We start from the raw sequence: 20,763 nt of genomic DNA, 5'->3' as shown, positions 1-20,763 counted from the left end.
AGATAGCACAAATAGCCAGTGTGTTCTGCACATGGAGGATAAGAATGTTAAGTAGAGCAGATGGGGTGGTGATCAAGTGAGCTGTTCTGTTCTGTGTGATGTTGAGCTTATTTTGCTTTTGCAGCTGTATGTATCCAGACAAGTGGACAATGTTCCATTACATTTCTGACGTGTCTTGTATTTAGTGGATGGCTTTGGGATATGAGAAGGTCAATCACTTGTCAGAATACCTAGCATCTGACCAGCAATACTTGTAGTTCAAGTGCTTATCAGGCTAGTTGAATGGAAATTCTAGTCAATGTTGACTTCTAGAATGTTTGTTTTTTAGGACTTAATGACAGTCAAGTCATTAAATGTGACAGATTAGTGGTCAGACACTCTCTTGCTTTTTATACCAGCCACTACATCCGGGAAACGGTATTGCAGGATGAAAGCCAGGACCAACAGGCTCTGGGACAGCTTCTTCCACCAGGCCATCAGATTGACTAGCTCATGCTGATTTGAGTGTATTCTATGTTACATTGACTGTTGTATTTATTATGAATTATTATTACAAATTATGATTGCACATTTAGACGGAGACGTAACGTAAAAGATTTTTACTCCTCATGTATGTGAAGGATGTAAGAAATAAAATCAATTCAATACTCATCCCATGAAAGAATTTTAAAAAAAAGATGTTTATCAATGGCTTGATATTCCTCGGTTATCTAGAAGGAAATCTATTTTACTTTCTAAAATGGGATAAACCAGCCATCTACAATTTTTAGTTTTGATTCCTCAGAATCCCTTTTGTGGTGGAATGCAAAATGCAGATAGTTACAGTCACAGATGCATCACAAGAATCCTTCTGAAACACAGAGAAAGGCATTTGTTTGCAAACTGTGATGGTAATTTCAGGGAAAAAAAATCAATTTTCCTGGTAAAAAATACAAATAAGGAAATTATTTGAAAGTAATAATAATATGCACTTTCCAATATTCTAGTCATTTGCTGCAAGAAAACGCAGGTGCTGGAAATCTGAAGCAAAAACAGAAAATGCTGGAAGTACTCAGCAGTTCAAGCAGAATAGACAATATAGAAAGAACCGACATTACAGATTAAGGTCTTTGATACTTTGCAATTATTTGTATGCCTTTCCACATTTTCAAAGGTAATCTTAATTGCAACCACAGCTGGTTGAATATTTATAAACAGATTAAATACATCTTCCTTAACCACTTATTACTGTTTGACAACTGCAAATGCATGAGAAAACTCATTAAACTGATGTACAAAATACAAACTTTTGTAAGTAATTCACTTATTTGCAAGTAAATAAAAATACCAAACAACTGAACCATAATGTTGATTAGAACTAAATTCCTGTCATTGTAGTTGACTTAGACTTAACCTAACTTTTAACATTAGTTCATTACTGCCTGCTACATTACTGGCATTTAGGGCAGCAATATTTAACATTATTTCTATGACTCGAGTAAAATGGACATTTACTCTTCTTTGCTTTGAAAATAATTGTCATTAAATGCTGACTACTTACCAGTTTTTCGGAGTGGAAAGTCATCTTTACCATCATATGATCCCAGCAATGGAACTTTATAGGTGGGAGGTGTTGTACTCTGGGGTGGGGAGCTCTGGTCCAGTGATGCATGATGGGCTCCCCTGATAGAAACAAGAGAAAAGCTTAACATTATAATGGGGTACTTCCAATTGCACACTTAATGTGTACATGGAGTGGACGAAGACTATAACAGTCAGAAGTAACCTTGATTTTCCAATTACTAAGAAAATAATGCTTACTGAATGAAATTCCCTGCAATTTATTTACTCACTTTGGTTCAACCATCCAGAAACACACCAACTTTATTCATTTCAACATTTAGTTAAATGATTCGAGGATTTTTGTCTCTACCATTAATGTATGAAATGATGAGGTACAGTAACAAAGCAGTCATGTTAGTAGACTGCTCTGTAGAGGCCTAAATTATAACCTGGTGACAACAGATAGGATTATCTCAAACTATGGCTTTAATTTCAAATAATTAAGTGAATATGGAAGTGAGAAGCTAGAACATAGAAATATTACAGGCCCTTCGGCCCACAATGTTGTGCTGACCATGTAATCTACTCTAGAAACTGCCTAGAATTTCCCTACTGCATTTCTCTACCCGATTTTTCTAAACTCCATGTACCCATATAAGAGTCGTTTAAAAGACCCTATTATATCGGACTCCACCACCATCGCTGGCAGTACATTCCATGCACCCACCACTCCCTGTGTGAAAAACTTACTCCTGACATGCCTTCTGTACCTACTTCCAAGCACCTTAAAATATGCCCCCTCATGTTAGCCATTTCAGCCCTGAGAAAAACCTCTGGCTATCCATACGATCAATGCCTCTCATCATCTTATACACCACTATCAGGTCACTTCTTATCCTCCAGTCAAAGGCTGAGTTCACCCAACCTATTTTCATAAGGCACACTCTCCAATCCAGGTAACATGCTTGTAAATCTGCTCTGCGCTCTTTCTAGAGTATCCACATCCTTCCTGTAGTGCGGTACTTCAAGTGGGGTCTGACCAAGGACTTAAATAGCTGTAATATTACCTCACAGCTCTTGAACTCAATTTCATGGTTGACGAATGCCAACATACCATACACCTTCTTAACAACACCGTCAACCTGTGCAGTAGCTTTGAGTGTCCTATGGCCATGGACCCCAAGATCTTTCAAATCCCCCACACTGCCAAGAGTCTAACCATTAATACTATATTCTGTCTTCAAATTTGACCTACCAAATGAACCACTTCACACTTATCTGGGTTGAACCCCATGTACCACTTCTCAGCCCAATTTTGTATCTTATCAATGTCCTGCTGTAACCTCTGACAACCCTCCAAACTATCCACAACACCCCTAACCTTTGTGTCATCAGCAAACTTACTAAGCCACCCTAGCTAGCTTAAAAGATAGTGACAATAACTGCTGTTAATATCAATTTGGTTCATTGCTGTCCATCAAAAAAACCTGCCACTCTTAACACTGTAGAACATATGTGACCAAGGACCATAGCAATGCTTCTAATGTTAAAATACCTGCAGAAATTATATCAGCAGTTCAGGGACAGTTAGGGATTGGTTTTAAATGCTGGTTGAGTTAATAAACCCACTTTCTTTAAATGGATAAATAAAAAATAACCACTATATCTGTTACCAGCTTAAATCTGTCACTCCTTATATTAACCTTGGAATTAATTGAAAATAATTTTTCAAAACTATCATTGCAGAACTTCCTTTAGCATGAGAATCTCAGATTTCTTTCAGCCTTTCTAAACGATGCAGATCTTCAAGACTCGGACTCAACCCTGTGATGCTTTGCTGCATCATCCCCAAAACTTACCAATGTTACTTCGAATATGCCTCAAGTTACCAACACTGAACTAGCACCAAAGTTGTGATTTGATCACAGTACGAAACAGTTTCATCGTTATTTTTACTTGAATAACGCAGTTCAACAGGTTGAGCATCTAATCCACTGTCACTTTTGACAATAAATGCACAAGACAAACTTCGAATTAAATTCTATTGTACTGGATTGACAGTAAAGAAGTTTAGATTCTGTCTGTGAGTATCTATTTAACTGCTGTGTCATAGCTTTTAAATAGTCTATACACAGAAAAGATCTAAGTCTCTCCACTTAAATGCACAATGCTTAAAAATCTTGTCCCGATTTAACAGCTTGTGTATCAATTTTGAACTCTGAACTTCTGATTAGAAATTTTAATTGTATTTTTTTTCTTGGCAATTAGGTCCCCACGTAGTGAAAACATTGAAAGAGAATAATGTTGTAATTAGATCACACCATATAATTTTGCACTGAGATTTTTGTTAAGTCAAGCTGTCCAAAATAGATAATTAATTTTTATCCAGAAGTCATTTCAGCAACAGCATTACATTGATTCTGAGACATAATTTTGATCCCAGTATGGCAGTGTGGAATTTAAATTGAAATAATTAAATTAATTAAGGCTGATCAGTGTGGTTTGTGTAATGGACTGCCTTTTAGAGGACACTGCAGTTCATGTTACATGTGTTTCTGGTTACTCCGTTTTTTTAATTGCTATTTTGTGCAATTTTGATTGGGGCAGACTGGCTCTGCGGCCTGCAAAAAATAAACAACAGCGCTAAATTGAACTGAACATTCCCAGACTGTTTCAAAGACTCTGCGGTTTGATGTTTAATATTCTGTGTATTATTCGCTCTTTTTTTGCCGTTTGCGCGATTTGTTCTTTGTTTGCGCGTTGGGTGTTTCATGTTTCTATGGTTTTTTTTGTTTTGTATATTGCATACATATTTTGATAATAAATGCACTTTGAATCTTTGATAAATCCACATTATAAATTTAGAACAGTGATTGTAAAAATAATATTTTGTTATATGAAGCTATTTTGCTATTATCCTTCACGGAAGGAAGTCATGGAGTCATAGAAAAGTACAGCACAGAAACTAGTCCATGCTGAACCATTTAAACTGCTTACTCCCATCGACCTGCACAAAGACCAGAGCCCTCCATACCATTACCATCCATGTAACTATCCAAACTTCTCTTATATGTTGAAATCGAGCTCACACGCAACACTTGCACTGGCAGCTCATTCCACACTCTCACAACCCTGAGTGAAGAGGTCTCCCCTCATGTTCCTCTTAAACTTTTCACCTTTCACCCTTAACTCATGACCTCTGGTTTAGATTCACCAACCTCAGTGGGAAAAGCCTATACCCCTCATAATTTTGTATACTTCCATCAAATCTTCTCTCAGTCGTCTTTGTTCCAGCCAAGTTCTAACCGATTCAATTCAATCTTTCCTTACAACTCAAGTCCTCCAGTCCTGGCAACATCTTTGTAAATTTTTTTCTGCACTCTTTCAATCTTACTTACATCTTTCCTGTATGTAGGTGACCAAATCTGCACACAATACTCCAAATTAGGCCTCACCAATATCTTATACAACTTCATCATAACATCCTGCCTCCTATACTCAATACTTTGACTTATGAAGGCCAATGTGCCAAAAGCTTACTTTATGACCCTATCTACCTGTAACACCACTTTCAATGAATTATGGACCTGTATCCCCAAGATCTCTTTGTTCTACCACACTTAGTGCCCTACCATTCACAGTGGTCCTACCAAAGTGCAACACCTTGTACTTGTCTGCATGAAATTCCATCTTCCATTTTTCAGCTGGTCCAGATTCCACTTCAAGCCACGATAGCCCTCCTTACTGTCCACTACACTCCCAATCTTGGTGCCATCTGCAAATTTGCTAATCCAGTTAACCACATTATCATCCAGATCACTGATATAGATGACAAACAACGGACCCAGCACCGATCCCTGCAGCAATCCACTAGTCACAGGCCTTTAATAAGAGAATCAACCATCTACCACTCTCTGGTTTCTCCCACAAACCCAATGTCTAATCCAATCTACTATCTCATCCTGAGTACCGAGTGATTGAAACTTCCTGTCCATCCTCCCATGTGGGACTTTGTCAAATGCCTTGAAGTCCACGTAGGCAACATTCACTGTCTTGCCTTCATCAGGTTTCTCGGATATCTTCCTCAAAAAACTATAAGATTGGTTAGACATGACCTACCACACACAAAGCTATGCTGACTATCCTTAATCAGTCCATGTCTATCCAAATACTTGTATTAAACTCGTCTCTCCTATTTCACCCAGTCTAGCCTGGTTACAAAAATAGCCTTCTGTATTATGTAGAGAAAACAATATTAAATATTTCTTGGGTGGATTTTCTCCATTCCTATACTAAGGATGCAGAAGCTTTGAGCAGCACCCAATCAGAGAGGTCAGAACCTCGAGAAGTCAAAGTTCACTCAGGTTCACCAATTGAGTTGAAAAGGCAGCGACTCACGGCAGTTTGGAGCTTTGAGCAGCGCCCAGTTAGAGAGATCGGAAACCTGAGAAGACGTAGTTCATTCAGGTTTGCTGAATGGTAGAAAAGCCAGTGACTCGCAGCAGTTTTGAGCTTTGAGCAGCGGCCAATCTGCGATCAGGATTGATTGGCAAGAACAAGTTAAACTGAGGCAAGGGCAAGCGGAGTAAGAGTGGGGATTTTGAGGCTTTAGCTCTTTGAGGCTTTAGCTCTTTGAGGCTTCAGCGAGAGAAGGCAAAAAAAAGCTGTAGGTAGAGTTTATTGTTCTTCCTTCTTTATATTTGCTCAGTTAGAACAATAGAAATGCCAGGCAGGATAGTAGAATGCTCCTCTTGCGAGATGTGGGAAGTCAGGGAGACCTCCAGTGTCCCTGTCAACTACACTTGCAAGGAGTGCATCCAGTTGCTGCTTCCAACACTCCATGTTAAGTAGGTGGAAATGGAGCTAGATGAACTCTGGATCATTTGGGAGGCTGAGGTCACGATGGGTAGGACATAAAGAGAGGTAGTTACAGCCAAGGCGCAGGATACAAGAAACTGGGTGACAGTCAGTAAGGGGAAAGGGGTTAAGCAGCCAGTGCAGAGTACGCATGGGGTAATCACCTTTGATAACAGGTATACCATTTTGGATACTGTTGTTGGGGGAGGGGTGACCTAGCAGATGAAAGTCGGAGTGGTCAGGTCTATGGTACTGAGTCTGACTCTATGACTCAAAAGTGAAGGGGTGGGGAGGAGAGACTACTGTGGTGATAGGCGATTCATTAGGAAGTTCTATGGATGGGAACAAGATTCCTGGATAGTTTGTTGCCTCCCAGGAGCCAGGGTCTACGACATCACAAATCAAGTCCTCAGCATTCTTTAGCAGAAGGGTAAACAGCCAGAGATTGTGGTGCATAATGACATATGCAGGAAGAGTGACGAGGTTCTGCAAAGTAAGTTCAGGGAGTTAAGTGATAAGTTAAAGGGCAGGACCTCCAGGGTTGTGATCTCAAGATTGCTACCCATGCTACATGCTAGTGAGACTAGAACTAGGAAGATTATACAGTCTAATGTGTGGTTAAGAAGTTGGTGTAAGAGGGAGGGCATAGGATTTTTTGATCATTGGGCTCCCTTTCAGGGAAGGCGGGTACAGAAGAGACAGTTTGAACCTGAACTGGAAGGGGACTAATATCATAGTAGGAAGGTTTGCTAGTGCTGTGGACGGGGTGTTTAAACTAGAGTTGCAGGGGGATGGAAACCAGAACAGTTAGTGGAGAGGTTGTGGAGACAGATGTTGTTAACACCTCAGACAAAGTCAGGAATCAAAAGGTTGATCATAGTGCAACCATTGCCCTGAGTTGCATATATTTCAATGGAAGTAGTATTGTAGGAAAGCAGATGAGCTCAGGGCTGGATCGACACTTGGCATTATGATATTGTAGCCATTGGTGAGACTTGGTTGCAGGAGGGGCAGGACTGGCAGCTCAATATTCTGGGGTTCAGTTGTTTTAGAAACGACTAGAGCGTGAGGGATTAAAGGAGGAGGAGTGACATTATTAGTCAGGGAAAACGTCACGGCAGTGCTCAGTCAGGAGAACTTGTCTTGGTGAGGCGTTCTGGGTGGAACTGAGGAATAAGAAAGGTATGACCATGTGAATGGGGCTATATTACAGACCATGCAACAGTTCAAGGGATTTAAAGGAACAGAATTTGTAAAGAGATCACAGACCATTGCAAGAAACATAACATTGTTGTAGTAGGTAATTTTAACTTTACATATATTGACTGAGACTCCTATACTGTAAAGGACTGGATGGGACAGAGTTTATTAAATGTGTTCAGGAAAGTCTCCTTAATCAGTACGTAGAAGTCCCAACAAGAGTGTGTTTGATACTTCATCTCCTATTAGGGAATGAGACTGGACAGGTGACAGAAATTTGTGTAGAACACTTTGTATCTAGTGATCACAATACCATAGGTTCCAAAGTAAATATGCAAAAAGATAGATCTAGTCTGCAGGGTGTGATCCTAAATTGGAAAAAGGCCAATTTTGATGGTATCAGAAAGAATCTGGCAAGTGTGGATTGGAACAAGCTGTTTTCTGGCAAATGTGTGCTTGGTAGATGGGAGACCTTCAAAAGTGAAATGTTGAGAGTTCAAAGCTTGTATGTGCCTGTCAAAATAGAAGGCAAAGATAACAGGCGTAGAGAACCTTTATTTTCAAGAGATATTGAGGCCCTGGTTGAGAAAAAAAAAGGAGGTGCATAGCTGGTACAGGCAGGTAAGACCAAATGAGGTGCATATGGAGTATAAGAAATGCTTAAGAACATCTGAGAAAGAAATCAGGAAGGCTAAGAGGCATGAGGTTGCCCTCACAGACAAGGTGAAGAAGAATTCTCAAGGATTCTATGGATATGTTAAGAGCAAAGGGATTACAAGGGACAAAATTTGTCCCCTGGAAGATCAGAATGGTAATCCATGTGTGAAGCCAAATGAGATGTGGGAGATTTTAAATAAACGTTTTCCATCTGCATTTACTCAGGAGATGGACAGAGAGTCTATAGAAATGAGAAAAGCTGCATCAACTTCCTGGATGCTATAAAAATTACAGATGAGGAGGTGTTTGCTGTCCTGAGGCAGATTAGAGTGGATAAATCCCCAGGGCCTGACAAGGTGTTCCTTTGGACCCTGTGGGAGGCAAGTGCAAAAATTGCCAGGGCCCTAACAGATACATTTAAATCATCCTTAGCAACAGGTGAGGTACCAGAAGATTGGAGGATAGCCAATGTTGTTCCACTGTTCAAGAACGGCTCTAAAAATAAACCAGGAAATTATAAGTTAGTGAGCCTGACATCAGTAGTGGCAAGGTTATTGGAAGTTATTCTAAGGACTGGATATATAAGTATTTGAATAGACGTAGATGGATTAATAATAGTCAACATGGCTTTGAGTGTGAGGTTATGTCTAACCAATCTTACGGAGTTTTTTTGAGGAAGTTACTGTTGATGAGAGCAGGGCAGTGGATACTGTCTACATGGACTTTAGCACGGCATTTGACATGGCCCCACATAGGAGGTTGGACAAGAAGGTTCAGTAGCTTGGCATTCAAGATGAGGTAGTAAATTGGACTGGACATTGGCTTTGTGGGGGAAGACAGAGAGTGGTAGTAGATTGCTGCCTCTCTGACTGGAGGCCTGTGACTAGTGGAGTGCTGCAAGTATCGGTGCTGGGTCTGTTGTTACTTGTAGTTGGAATTTAATGCAGGCAAGTGTGCGAGGTGTTGCACTTTGGTAGGACCAATCAGGGTAGGTCATATACAGTGTGTGGTAGGGCACTGAGAAGTGCGGTAGAACAAAGGGATCTGGGAATACAGGTACTTAATTCATTAGAAGTGGCGGCATAGGTAGATAGGGTCATAAAGAAAGCTTTTGGCACATTGGCCTTCATAAATCAAAGTATTGAGTGAAAGAGATAGGATGTTATGTTGAAGTTGTACAAGAGATTAGTGAGGCCTAATTTGGAGTATTGTGTGCAGTTTTAGTCATCTAATTGATTGCAGGAAAGATGTAAACAAGATTGAAAGAGTACAGAGATACAAGCAGACTTTTTCTACTGAGGTTGAGTGGGACAACAACCAGAAGTCATGCGTTAAAGGTGAAAGGTGGAAAGTTGAAGGGAAATATGACTGGAAACTTCTTCCCTCAGACTGTTGTGAGAGTGTGGAATGAGCTGTCAGTACAAGTGGTGCATAAAAGCTTGATTTCAATGTTTAAAAGAAGTTTGGATAGATACATAAGTGGTAGAGATATGGAGGGCCACGGTTCCGTGGCAAACCAATGAGAGTAGGCAGTTTAAATGGTCTGGCATGGACTAGATGGGCTGAAGGGCCTGTTTCTGTGCTGTACTTTTCAGTGACTCTATTCGCTAAGTACTATTCAGAAACTCAAAATTAGATTTTGACTTGACTTCCTTTTTCGTATCACTTTCAGAGGTGGTATTCCATAAAAGTTATATTAGACTAAACAGACAATTTGAAAAAAAATATATAAATTATTCTTTGAGGTCTTTGCCAGGATATATTTAAATTTAGTGGAAAATGACACTGAACTCCAAAGACTAAAGTATATGTGGTTAACACACATAAGGTATGCATAACCGACAGTACAATATACACATACAGTACCAGTTTTTTGGATGCTGGGGGATGGAATGATTCAGTCCACTGGTCATAGAATCCTTTGAAGCTGTTTTACTTAATAGGAACTCCTGAAGTTTTAGTTTGACTTCTGTACTAGCTATTGCACCTAAAGAGTAGAAGGGGAACATATGAGAATACACAAGTCATAACAAATACTTTTCTTAAGCAGCAACAGTTAATTGTATTGTCCTTAGTACCACTGTTTTACAGTTGTTCTTCCTCATAATCTGAATGTTTCAGAAAGTTAAAACTTGAATCTGTATTGGTTTGGTTCAGCAACTGCAGCCTCTTGTCTCCACTTACCACCTTCTAGTCTCTGTCTCAAGCTCCATCCTTCCCTCTCTGCCCCACTCTTACTTCCCCTTTCCTTACCTGTCTCTACTTTAGGAGTTTGCAAAGACTTGGTATGACATCTAAATCTCTGACAAACATCTATAGATGTGTAGTGGAAAGAACATTGACTGGCTGCATCACAGGTAAAGTCCTCTCTACCACTGAGCACATCTATATGAAGCATTGTTCAGGAAAGCAGACCCATCATCAGGGAGCCCTCACAACCCAGGACATGTTCTCTTCTCGCTGCTGCTGTCAGGAATGTGGTACAGGAGCCTCAGGACTCACACCACCTGGTTCAGGATCAGTTATTACCCCTCAACCGTTAGGCTCTTGATCCAAGGGTATAACTTCACTCAGCTTCACTTACCCCATCATTGAAATGTTCCCACAATCTATGGACTCACTTTTGAGGACTCTTCGTTTTATGCTCTTGATATTTATTGCTTATTTATTTATTGTTATTATTCCTCTCTTTTTCTACTTGCAGTTTGTTGTCTTCTGCACACTGGCTGAATGTCCAAGTTGGTGTGGTCTTTCATTGATTCTATTATGGTTGTTATTCTATTATGGATTTTTTGTGTATGTTTGCAAGAAAATGAATCTCAGGGTTGTACATGGTGACATACATGTACTTTGATAATAAATCTACTTTGAACTTACCGCCCACTAGCTGTTGTCTCCTAACTATATCCTATCTACACCTGCATTTGGCTCCACCGGTCATCATTCCCCCTCCTCACCTGGTTCAACCTACCACATGCCATTTTGTACTGGCAATCTTCTCTCCACAGACTCAATCTTGATGCTTTATTTTTAACCCAAACATCAACTATCCCTTTACCTCCACAGATGCATCCTAACTTACTGAATTTCTTAGTTTGCTTTTTGATCCAGATTACAGCATCTTTAGTCTTTTGTGTCTCTTAGTTTAGTTGCTTAATGCTTAACTTTTACATGCTTTTGAAAACTCTACCATTTATCAAACTGTACCAAAATTATAAAATAGGGCAACGAATAACATAATATGAAAAAAAATAATGATACTACATTGAACATTCTAACCAGCAGACATAGAAAATTAGTCAAATTTTTTTCAAAAATATAAAACATATTGTATCCTGTGTTTTATGGTAGCTCATCACGAGTGGGGGCGTGGTAAAAGCAAAAGGAATAAGTTATGTATTTGTGTTATGTTTGGGGCAGTTTGCAGCTGGGGGCCAAAGGATGGCATATTTTTTGTTGGATGCTCAATTACATTTAATTTTGTTTATGTTTCATTGATTCAAGATTGCGTGTTTGCTAAATTGCTAATAAAGGATCAAATACATATTTTTGACTTTTGGAACAATTATTAGAGCTGAGGGAGCATAATAGAAGTATAACAAATCCATGGGGGTTGCCAGCAGCAGCAATTTGGTTTGGTTAGAATTGGCCACTACATTCGGTCAGCAAAAGATTTCGACAATTATACCTAAAGAACATCAGCATTCAGATTGATCTCTGAAATTAGAGGCACTGAAACTAGGAGCAGCTTGTGGCAAGTAACGACATTTTGTTGATTCATGTTGGGTGTTTGGGTTTGGACCACAGTTTGAATGCCTGTCCAATTGGGGAGCCTAAGCTTTATAGTGTGGTGTTTGCCTTAGTGTTCAGCACTTGGTTCTGTTGAAATGCTGAACTATCTTGATTGTCGCCATCTGAATTGAATTGCCATTGCTTTGTCTGCTTCGCGCACTTGGAAAACAACATGAGTCAAGCTGGTAGCAGTGACCTTGAAGTCAGGACTAAGACAGAAATAAAACTTACTGGGGAAGCTTTGGTGACTAGAATTGACAACTTTTGAGACGAGTATAATAAAACTGTTAAAAAGATTAAAGATTTAGTATCATTAATTATTTACATGTTGAGCAAAATATTTCACAAGTGCAGTGTCACTTGGATGATTTAAAAAATTTTCATGAAGATGTTTCTAAGTGATATAACTTGTTGTCTTTAATGCCTATCTCTGAGCAAGATAATAAACCGAAAGCTATGTAAACATTGATACACTTATTAACAGTCACAGCAGAGCTAAACAATGGTTGAAACAAGCATGTGATGTTGAAGGTCAAATTACTGGAGGAAATGAAAATATTTATAAAGCCACAGAGCATGCTGTCACTACGCATAAAGCTGATGACTTTCAGGATGAAGTATACTCTGAAGACAGCGCGTCTAATGTGTGTGCAGCAGGTTCTTTTGCTAGCAGAGCGACCCATGCGCCAGATACCTCCTTGGCATGCATTAGAATGGAGGCTGATTTAGCTGAGTTATGCGCAAGGCAACAAATATTGAGGGATAAACACGCACTGGACGAAAAGATGGAACAGTTTTGGAGAAACCATGAAGAAAATACGGAACAGCTTTGGAGAAGCCAAGAGCAGATGGAAGGACAGCTTCAGAGAAAGATGGAGCAACTTAAGCTGCAGGAAGAAATTCCATCCAAGATGGCCACAGCTAAAGTGCAAAGGGCTTTAAATGCCGTGGGTGTGAAACATGCTCCAGCAGGAAAGTTCTATGGTGTGAGTTCCTATGTTGACATGACACAGAAAAAGTCCAACATACGTGATATCAATGTGGATACATTTATTCCTTGAATATCTATGAGCCACAAGTTTGAACCCCAAGGTGCAGTTCAGGGTGTTCACTCTCAGCCTGCACCAAGGAGGCACTCTGAATCTATGCCATATCCAATAGCACAAGGTGCTTCTGAGGACATTCATTTTACAGTATAGTGACACTTGTGTTGCAGATGATAAAAGTCTAAGGCCATAAGGACACAAAAGGAAATAACAAGCATAGTGAAGCAATAACAGCACATTGAATCTCTGCCTAAAAGAGAGATTCAAATCTTTGATCGTGATCCATTGCTGTATCATTCACTTGAGGGGTTTCAAGAATAGCAATGAAGGCAAGACTGATAATTATGGTCTCTGTTTTCTCGAACAGTTCACTGGAAATTACGCTAAAGAGCTTGTCAAAGGTTTCCAGTGAGCCAGCCCAGAGCAGGGATATCTAAAGGCCCAAGCTTTTCTGCGGGAACATTTAGGTAATTACAAAATTGCTGCGGCCTACAAGGTAAAGGCTCCTTCTTGGCCGCATATCAAATCAGAAGACGTGAAAGCTCTTCAAAATTAGTTTTTTTTAAAAGAGGCTGTTGCAATGCCATGGAAGATGTGCAGGACATAACGCGAGTTGGACATGCCTGCTAATATGTGGATTGTTGTAAACAAATTGCCCCGTAAACTCAGAGAAAAATGGAGGTTGGTAGTCTGTAAGCTGCAAGAGAGGCACAACCGTAAGGTCACTTTCACTGATGTTGTTGATTTTATTGAAAGATAAGTAAAGATTGTTACACACCAAGTGTCTGGGAACGTACATGATGCTACACCACCAGCAGTAAGCAAAGCCGTGAACAAAACTGTATCACAAATTCATTCTAAGGCTAAAGGAAGCAGCTTTGCCACTACTGTAGCTCCAGTGTAAAGTGAAGCTGCAACTGAGCCTGGAGCTGATGAAAAAAGTGTTCAAATTCGCAACAAGCTGTAGAAGAATCAACGACAGCAGCAAGTAATGCCCTGGTATCTAATGGCCTTACGGGGGGCTGGTGATCATGATTATAAATTTCCGATAATTCCAGTTCAGATAAAGTCTAAGAAGAGTAACAGTGGTTACTCATGCTTTCCTTGGTCAAGGAAGTACAGTGTTCTGCACAGTGAGCCTTAAGAACAAGCTCAACCTGACAAGACAAGGAACATGTGTTCTCTTACGCACCTTGGGTCAAGAGAAGGTTGTGAGTAGCTACCTCGTTTCAGGATTGGAAGTAGCTGTCTTAGATCGTGAAAACTACTGTAAACTGCCTAATGTCTATACGCAGGAAGGGATAGGTATACCTGTTTATGAAGGGAACATTCCTCATCAGAGGGATTTTCAGGAATGGTCTCACTTGAAGCATATTCATTTGCCAGAAATTGAGCAGCTGATAGGGGTGAATGTGCCAAAAGCACTGGAGCCATTGCATGTAATTTGCAGTGTTAATGATGGACCCTATGCAATCAGAACAATGTTGAAAGGAGACCATGGTGGTAGAAAAGACCCTGCTCAGCCAAAGCTGACAGTTAACAAGATTTCAGTTTTGAACTTCAATGAGCTTTGGCAGCAGCCATTCAAAGTGGATTTTCCTGAATGCAGTCAAGAGGAACAAGCTGGCTTGTCAGGAAAAGATCATGATCCAGGATAGTCTGCTCACCAGAAAAAGGACATTTGTGTGACTATTGAGGTTTCATGTCTCCTGCGTCTTGGTTGCCTGTTGTTATAATTATTATAGTACAATTAGGGGGCTGGAATGTAGGGGCCACACATCTGTTCTCTATCTGCATTGTATTCTGTGTTGCGCATTTATTATGGTAACTAGTCATATGAGTGGAGGTGTGGTAAAAGCAAAGGAAATAAGTTGCATATTCGTGCTTTTTTTGGGGGTAGTTTGCAGCTGGGGGCCGATGGATGTCATATCTTTTGTCGAATGTTCAATTATGCTTAATTTCACTTCGTTACTCTTAAAGTTCATTGCTTCAAGATTGTATGTTTGCTAATAAAGGATAAAATACATATCTTTGATGTTTGGAACAATCATTATTGGAGCTGAGGGCGCTTCACACAAGTATAACAAATCCATGGGAGTTGCCAGCAGCAGCAATTTGGTTTGATTAGAATTAGCTGCTATAATAATACTTATTCAAAATGCCCATTTATTTAATCAAGAAAATTAAATTTTATACAAATGAGAGTAGTGAAGAAACCAATCCTTTGTAGTAACTATTTAGATTAGTGTTACTCTATTGAAAAGATCACCTAACTGTGGGTACAATGCTCCATTGGTGGGGTTATAGATGTAAGCAATATAAAATTTAAATGAACAAAGTTCAATTTGCTCCATTTTGATTACTTCTTGCAATATCAAATAGATTTTTCTTAAACTAAACTTTCTGAAGTTCAAAATACAATGCTGACAACATAATATTCAGTTCTGAAAACTCAGAAGCTATTATTTCCTCACTGCAAGATATTCTGTTTGCATCATCAGGATGAATACAGAGCTAATGGCAATAGAAAACGGTATTGCAGAGCCCTCTTGTACCTCCTAGTGGTAAATTGAAAGGGGTACTATCTAAGTACTGAAATCAGGTTATTGCTGTTCAAACTTGATTATAGACTTATTAATGTGCACTACTAGGATATTCCACCAACAAGATACTAAATATAAAGGTGTTCATAGGAAGGGAAATTTTGACAAAGATATATTAACATTTTTGAATATATTAATAAATTTATTAGATCATTTGTTTTATTTTCTGAAATATGGGAGAATGTTCTTTTTTTTTTAATAAGTTGTGTGAAAAACTCAACTCTCTGCTTAGCTTCAAATCAGCGGCAATGTGTTTCACAGACTGCCACGTCAGTGTAACATAAATCCTAGTCTCCAAAGTAAATTCTCTTGTGCATCATAGATCTTCTCCCTGTACTCTTGGGAGCTCAACTGGGGCAGGTTTTGGAATCTGAACAAAAGCTCAGATTCACACACAGATTCCTTACTTTCCTTGCCTTTCTCTTTGTTCCGAAGCATAAGTAACTGCTGCTCCAGCCTCTGTTTCTCCAATTCTTCAAGCCGTTGCTGTTCAAGCTTGCGCTGTTGTTCCAATTCTTGCTGACGCTTCACTGCAAGGATCTCCTGTTGTTGCTTACACAAATGACATAGAAGTCCAGGTAAACAGGAAATTTTACAAATTTAATATAACCATTTACAAGCCATTCATAGAGTACCACCAACTTATTTGGAATACATCAGAGTAGAATAATAATTCATTAGTCCAACTGCAAGGAAGCCTACCAAGAAAAACTCAGCTGTTCCCAAGAAATATTTATGTTCCATACGACACTGTAATTATACAACAAGCTTATCTGACAAGGATATAAATACTGTAGCACTGGATGCAATCAACTATACAGTCTCATCAATTGCATCTTTGAATATACCGACTATAAAGGATGAGATGGCTGACAATATTCCAATTTTTCCCCAACATCACAGTGTCTTATTGAGAGTTGTAAAAAAGATTTCCTTCAAAGTTTAATCTGACAGAAGTTCAAACTCCATTTTTTAAATTAGGCTTAAATCAAAACTGAAAAAGCTGGAAGCACTCAATGGGGGAGGGGGGCGGGGGGGTAGATTAGCTTCTGTGAAAAGAGAAACACAGACAATGTTTCTAGTCTGAGACCTGAAACAATAACTCGGTTTCTCTTTCAATGGATGCTGCTTGTCCTACCAAGTGCTTCCAGTATTTTGCTTTTATTCCAGTTTTCCCAAGATCAGCATTTTAAAATAAAATTCCCAATTGAGCTTTTATTATTCTAGCTACCATATTTATAACTAGATATGAAGTCCAAATTTAAAATAAAACTGTTTTCATACCTGTAACAAAAATGTTTCTACTCTTGGCAAAGGTAATTGATAAATTTAAGATTGCTAAATAGATTAAACTCACAAAAATGCATTAAACTATCAGATTGAGATTACTGCAGGTAGATCACAAGGAATAAAGGAGAGAGACTGTAGTGCCTGAAAAAGTCTCGGAAATACTTTTGATGTTTTCATGAAAAGTGTAACCCCGCCATGGACGGTCCTAAGCCTGGCTGCAAAATGAGGAGGGTTCGGCATAGGGTTAGCAACTCCATTCCATATAAAAAAAGTTACAGAAACGCCAAAGACCTCATCCCCGGGAGGCAGGATACACCAAGATGATGGGCCATACCTGCGGATAATTTGAAAGACTGGCACAGGACAGAGGACTCTGGCAAGCTGCTGTCGGCGGCCTAGTGTTCAGTAGGGGCGATGGGCTTAACAAACCATTAAAAATGTGACCACCATAAAAAATGCAATCAGCCATAACTGACTAAATATCCTGTGCATCAAACTATGTTCACTTTTCAAATATAGCTTATTTTATCGTGTCTTTTAAAAAATATGGCAAGATTATCAATAGAAGAAGAAGAGGAAAGCCCTTAAGTCCGAGTGGAGTCATCGGGACGCTGTCATGACGGCGGTTTTTTTTTAGCAGGCTTTCTTATTTTTATGAGGCTGAGTTGCTAGCTCGGCGCTCAACCCAGCACGGATGGAAAGCATGCAAGGGAGCTGGCTAGATTCGAACTCGGGAGCCTTTGCTCCGAAGACCGGCGCTGATGCCACTACGCCACCAGCCGGCAAGATTATCAGTAATGCAATAAAATTTAATGAACAATCAACTTTTATTGATAATGTGAATTTGCCTAAATATGTAAAAACAGTGGAAAAAATAACACGCAAGTTCACACAGTGAATGTTTACAATAAAATTAAAAATATTGTTTAAGTAATATAATCAAAATTATTTTAGGTAACATAAAAATACAACTATTGGAAAAGTTAACAGGTAGAGTCATGGAACACTACACATAGATACTGGCTCTTCAGTCCTGCAAGTCCATGCTGACCAGGGAACCCACCCATCTAGTCCCAATTTCCTGCATTCAGCTTGCATGTACCTGTACTTATCAAGTGCTTTTTAAATAATACTACTGTACCTCCTCAAGCACCATCTTTGGCAGCTTGTTCAATATAATTATTCCCTCTGTGTGAAAAAATTACCCCATAAGTCCCTTTCCCTTCTCACACTAAATCTATGGCCCCTACCTTGGACTCCGCAGCTCTGTTCCCAACAACCTCATCTATGCCCCTCATAATTTTAAAACCTTCTGTAAGATCATGCCTCATTCTCCTACGCTTCAAGGAATAAAGACTTAGCCTGGCCTACCTCTCCCTATAACTCAAACCCGCTAGTTCTTGTAACATCTTTGTGAGATTTATATGATAATCTTCTCAACAAAAGCACTGTTAATCTGTGATCTACAATGATAACTTTTCAGCAGTCTACAAATGAATTATTCTTTTCATACAGGTAGCATGCGGTAGGAAGTGAAATATTACGTAGAACTTCCTAATCTCTTGTTTCGGAACATTTCTAGAAATGATATTCAATAGAATGCATATCAAAGATAGTGTTAAGGTAAAGAGTGTCATTAAATTCTTAGCTTACATGAATAACTTGGAATAATCGAAGTACCTTCAAATGTTCCTGTATCTGAACCTCATGTTGTCTTGTCAGATGTTCATGTTGTTTCTGGAACTCAGCAAATAATAGCTGCTTCTGGATCTGCTGCTGCTGCTTAAGCATCAATAGTTCATGTTGCAGCTGCTGTTCGCGAAGGAGAGGGTCAACGTTCGAAACTGGGATTCTTGGATCTGTTCTCAAATCAACTGGAGTGGCAGTCTGCATAGTGACGGGCAGGGAGGATTTAACTTCAACTGCTGTGTGAAAGACAAAATAGATTTTAGAAAACAAAGCAACATTTTAAAATCACTAGATACAGAAAATGTTATGAACTAGATACAACAAATAACTGCATAACAGTTTAATCTAATCAGAAATAGGAGATGATTACTATGCCATTGTGCCATGAATAAAATTTTGCAACAGTTCTTTAGTAATGTCAAAAGAACCCAAAAGTTTGCAGTTGTGACCCCTACATGAAATTTTGATATAGTCATTTACTTCTGAGCTGAAGTAGTACAGGATGAAGAAGCATTCTGTGGCACGGAACTCCTATGGCCTGCTACGTTTTGAATCATTGTACAAATCTACACTAATTAGCGAACTCTAACTAAGATCTAAAATGAACTAAGTCTGTACTAATCTGTAGCTAATTAACCTACCAAAACAACTTTTGCAATCTTAGCCGACAGCAATCTTAGTCAATTTATGGAAACTTGGGGTTACAGATCAGTCCTCAGAACCCTTATTTGACTCACGCAGTGTCCATATTTAAAAATATTATTCTCAGAAAAAGATGATCAAGGGCAATTTTGGTGGTCTGGTCCCAAGGCAGATAAATAAAAGTTTCAACCTGCCATGACTTCCGAAGTGGTCTATAAACACTGCATATAGAGACAAAATATCTTTTTATGTCTCTTCTACAAAAAAAAATTTGAAATGAAAATGAATTAACAAAGTTTATTTAAAAAAAATTGAACACCAAACTTAGTAACCAAATGCTAAGAAATGCAGCAAGGAGTTGTTGAAGAAATGTACAAGCTCATGTTGTATGTTGATGAGAATGTTTGGGCAAATACATCAAGAAGACCATTGCATAACAACAGGTGTAATCATTAGGGAGCGCCTGTTAAGCGCAAAGTTACTAATGTATTACTAATAAAGTTCTCACGAGCTTAAATACATTTTCATGAAAATTTTTGTCACAAGCTGCAATGCACTACTTGCTGAAGGAAGAAGGAACAACATGTAACATTACGATGTCATTAAGGTCCAAAGAGACACATTGAAGTCCTCTTTGGCTTCCCAAAATGGGGTCTAATAACATTATTTGAGATAAGCAGGGTAAGTTCTCTCTGCCTTGGTGAAAAGCAAATGAGTTATAAGCTTGGAAACTTGGTTTGAACACAGGTAGAAGTGCTGTGTATAGTTCTAATCTCCTGAGATCTAAAAAAATTCTAAAGGGATTTGATAGGGCATACAGAGGGAAGATGTACCTAAGCATGGGAGTCTAAAATGAGAAACCAAAGTACAAAATAGCCCAGTTTAAAATAGAAATTGTTAATTAAAGTGGTGAAAGTGTGAAATTCGCCATCACATGGAATAAACAAGTCAAAGTCAGTTTGCAATTTCTCCCTTAGATCCCTTCTTCCAGAAATTCTTGCTTCTCACTTAAACCCGTCCTCATTTTTGACACCTTTGCTATGGGGAAAAGTTTAGAGTCATTGACTCTGAATGTACAACACAGAGAAAGGCCTTTTGGTCTGTTTCTGTGCATGCCATTTTACTTACCCCATAGCAATTCCATTTCCCCATATTTGGTCCATAGCATTCTGTGCTTTGGTGATTCAAGTGCTTATTTCTTAATATCTACCCTATTTATACACCTCAATTTTATACATCTCTATTAAGTCTCCACTCAGCCTGCTCTACTCCAAGGAAAATAAGTGCCTGTCCAATTCCTCCTCACAAATGAAACATTCCATTCCAGCCAACATTCCAGTGAATCCTATTTGCAACTTTCAATAGTAGCCAAACAATGTTTCATAAAGTTCTAGTGACCTTCCTGTTCTTATACTCTATGCCTTGGCTAATGATGAGAAGCATCC

The 20,763-nt window shown here is 39.1% G+C and overlaps 1 protein-coding gene across 9 annotated transcripts in view; it reads right to left on the bottom strand.

Annotated features, from left to right (window-relative positions):
• Window positions 1–20,763, bottom strand: part of hdac5 (histone deacetylase 5) — a 338,912-nt gene that overhangs the window by 93,099 nt on the left and 225,050 nt on the right. For 6 of the 9 annotated variants that reach the window (XM_072249379.1, XM_072249378.1, XM_072249380.1 and 3 more), the window contains 4 exons: window positions 18,668–18,912; window positions 16,105–16,249; window positions 10,123–10,243; window positions 1,541–1,662 (listed from right to left, as the gene is read on the bottom strand). In XM_072249379.1, coding sequence (XP_072105480.1) covers window positions 1,541–1,662; window positions 10,123–10,243; window positions 16,105–16,249; window positions 18,668–18,912 — 633 coding nt within the window. The remainder of the gene's footprint in view (window positions 1–1,540; window positions 1,663–10,122; window positions 10,244–16,104; window positions 16,250–18,667; window positions 18,913–20,763) is intronic. The other 3 variants (XM_072249377.1, XM_072249376.1, XM_072249375.1) reach the window with 3 other exon arrangements.

The sequence above is a fragment of the Mobula birostris genome, chromosome X (assembly GCF_030028105.1).
Source record: "Mobula birostris isolate sMobBir1 chromosome X, sMobBir1.hap1, whole genome shotgun sequence".
NCBI classification, from domain to species: domain Eukaryota; kingdom Metazoa; phylum Chordata; class Chondrichthyes; order Myliobatiformes; family Myliobatidae; genus Mobula; species Mobula birostris.
This window is presented reverse-complemented; position numbering and strand designations above follow the sequence as displayed.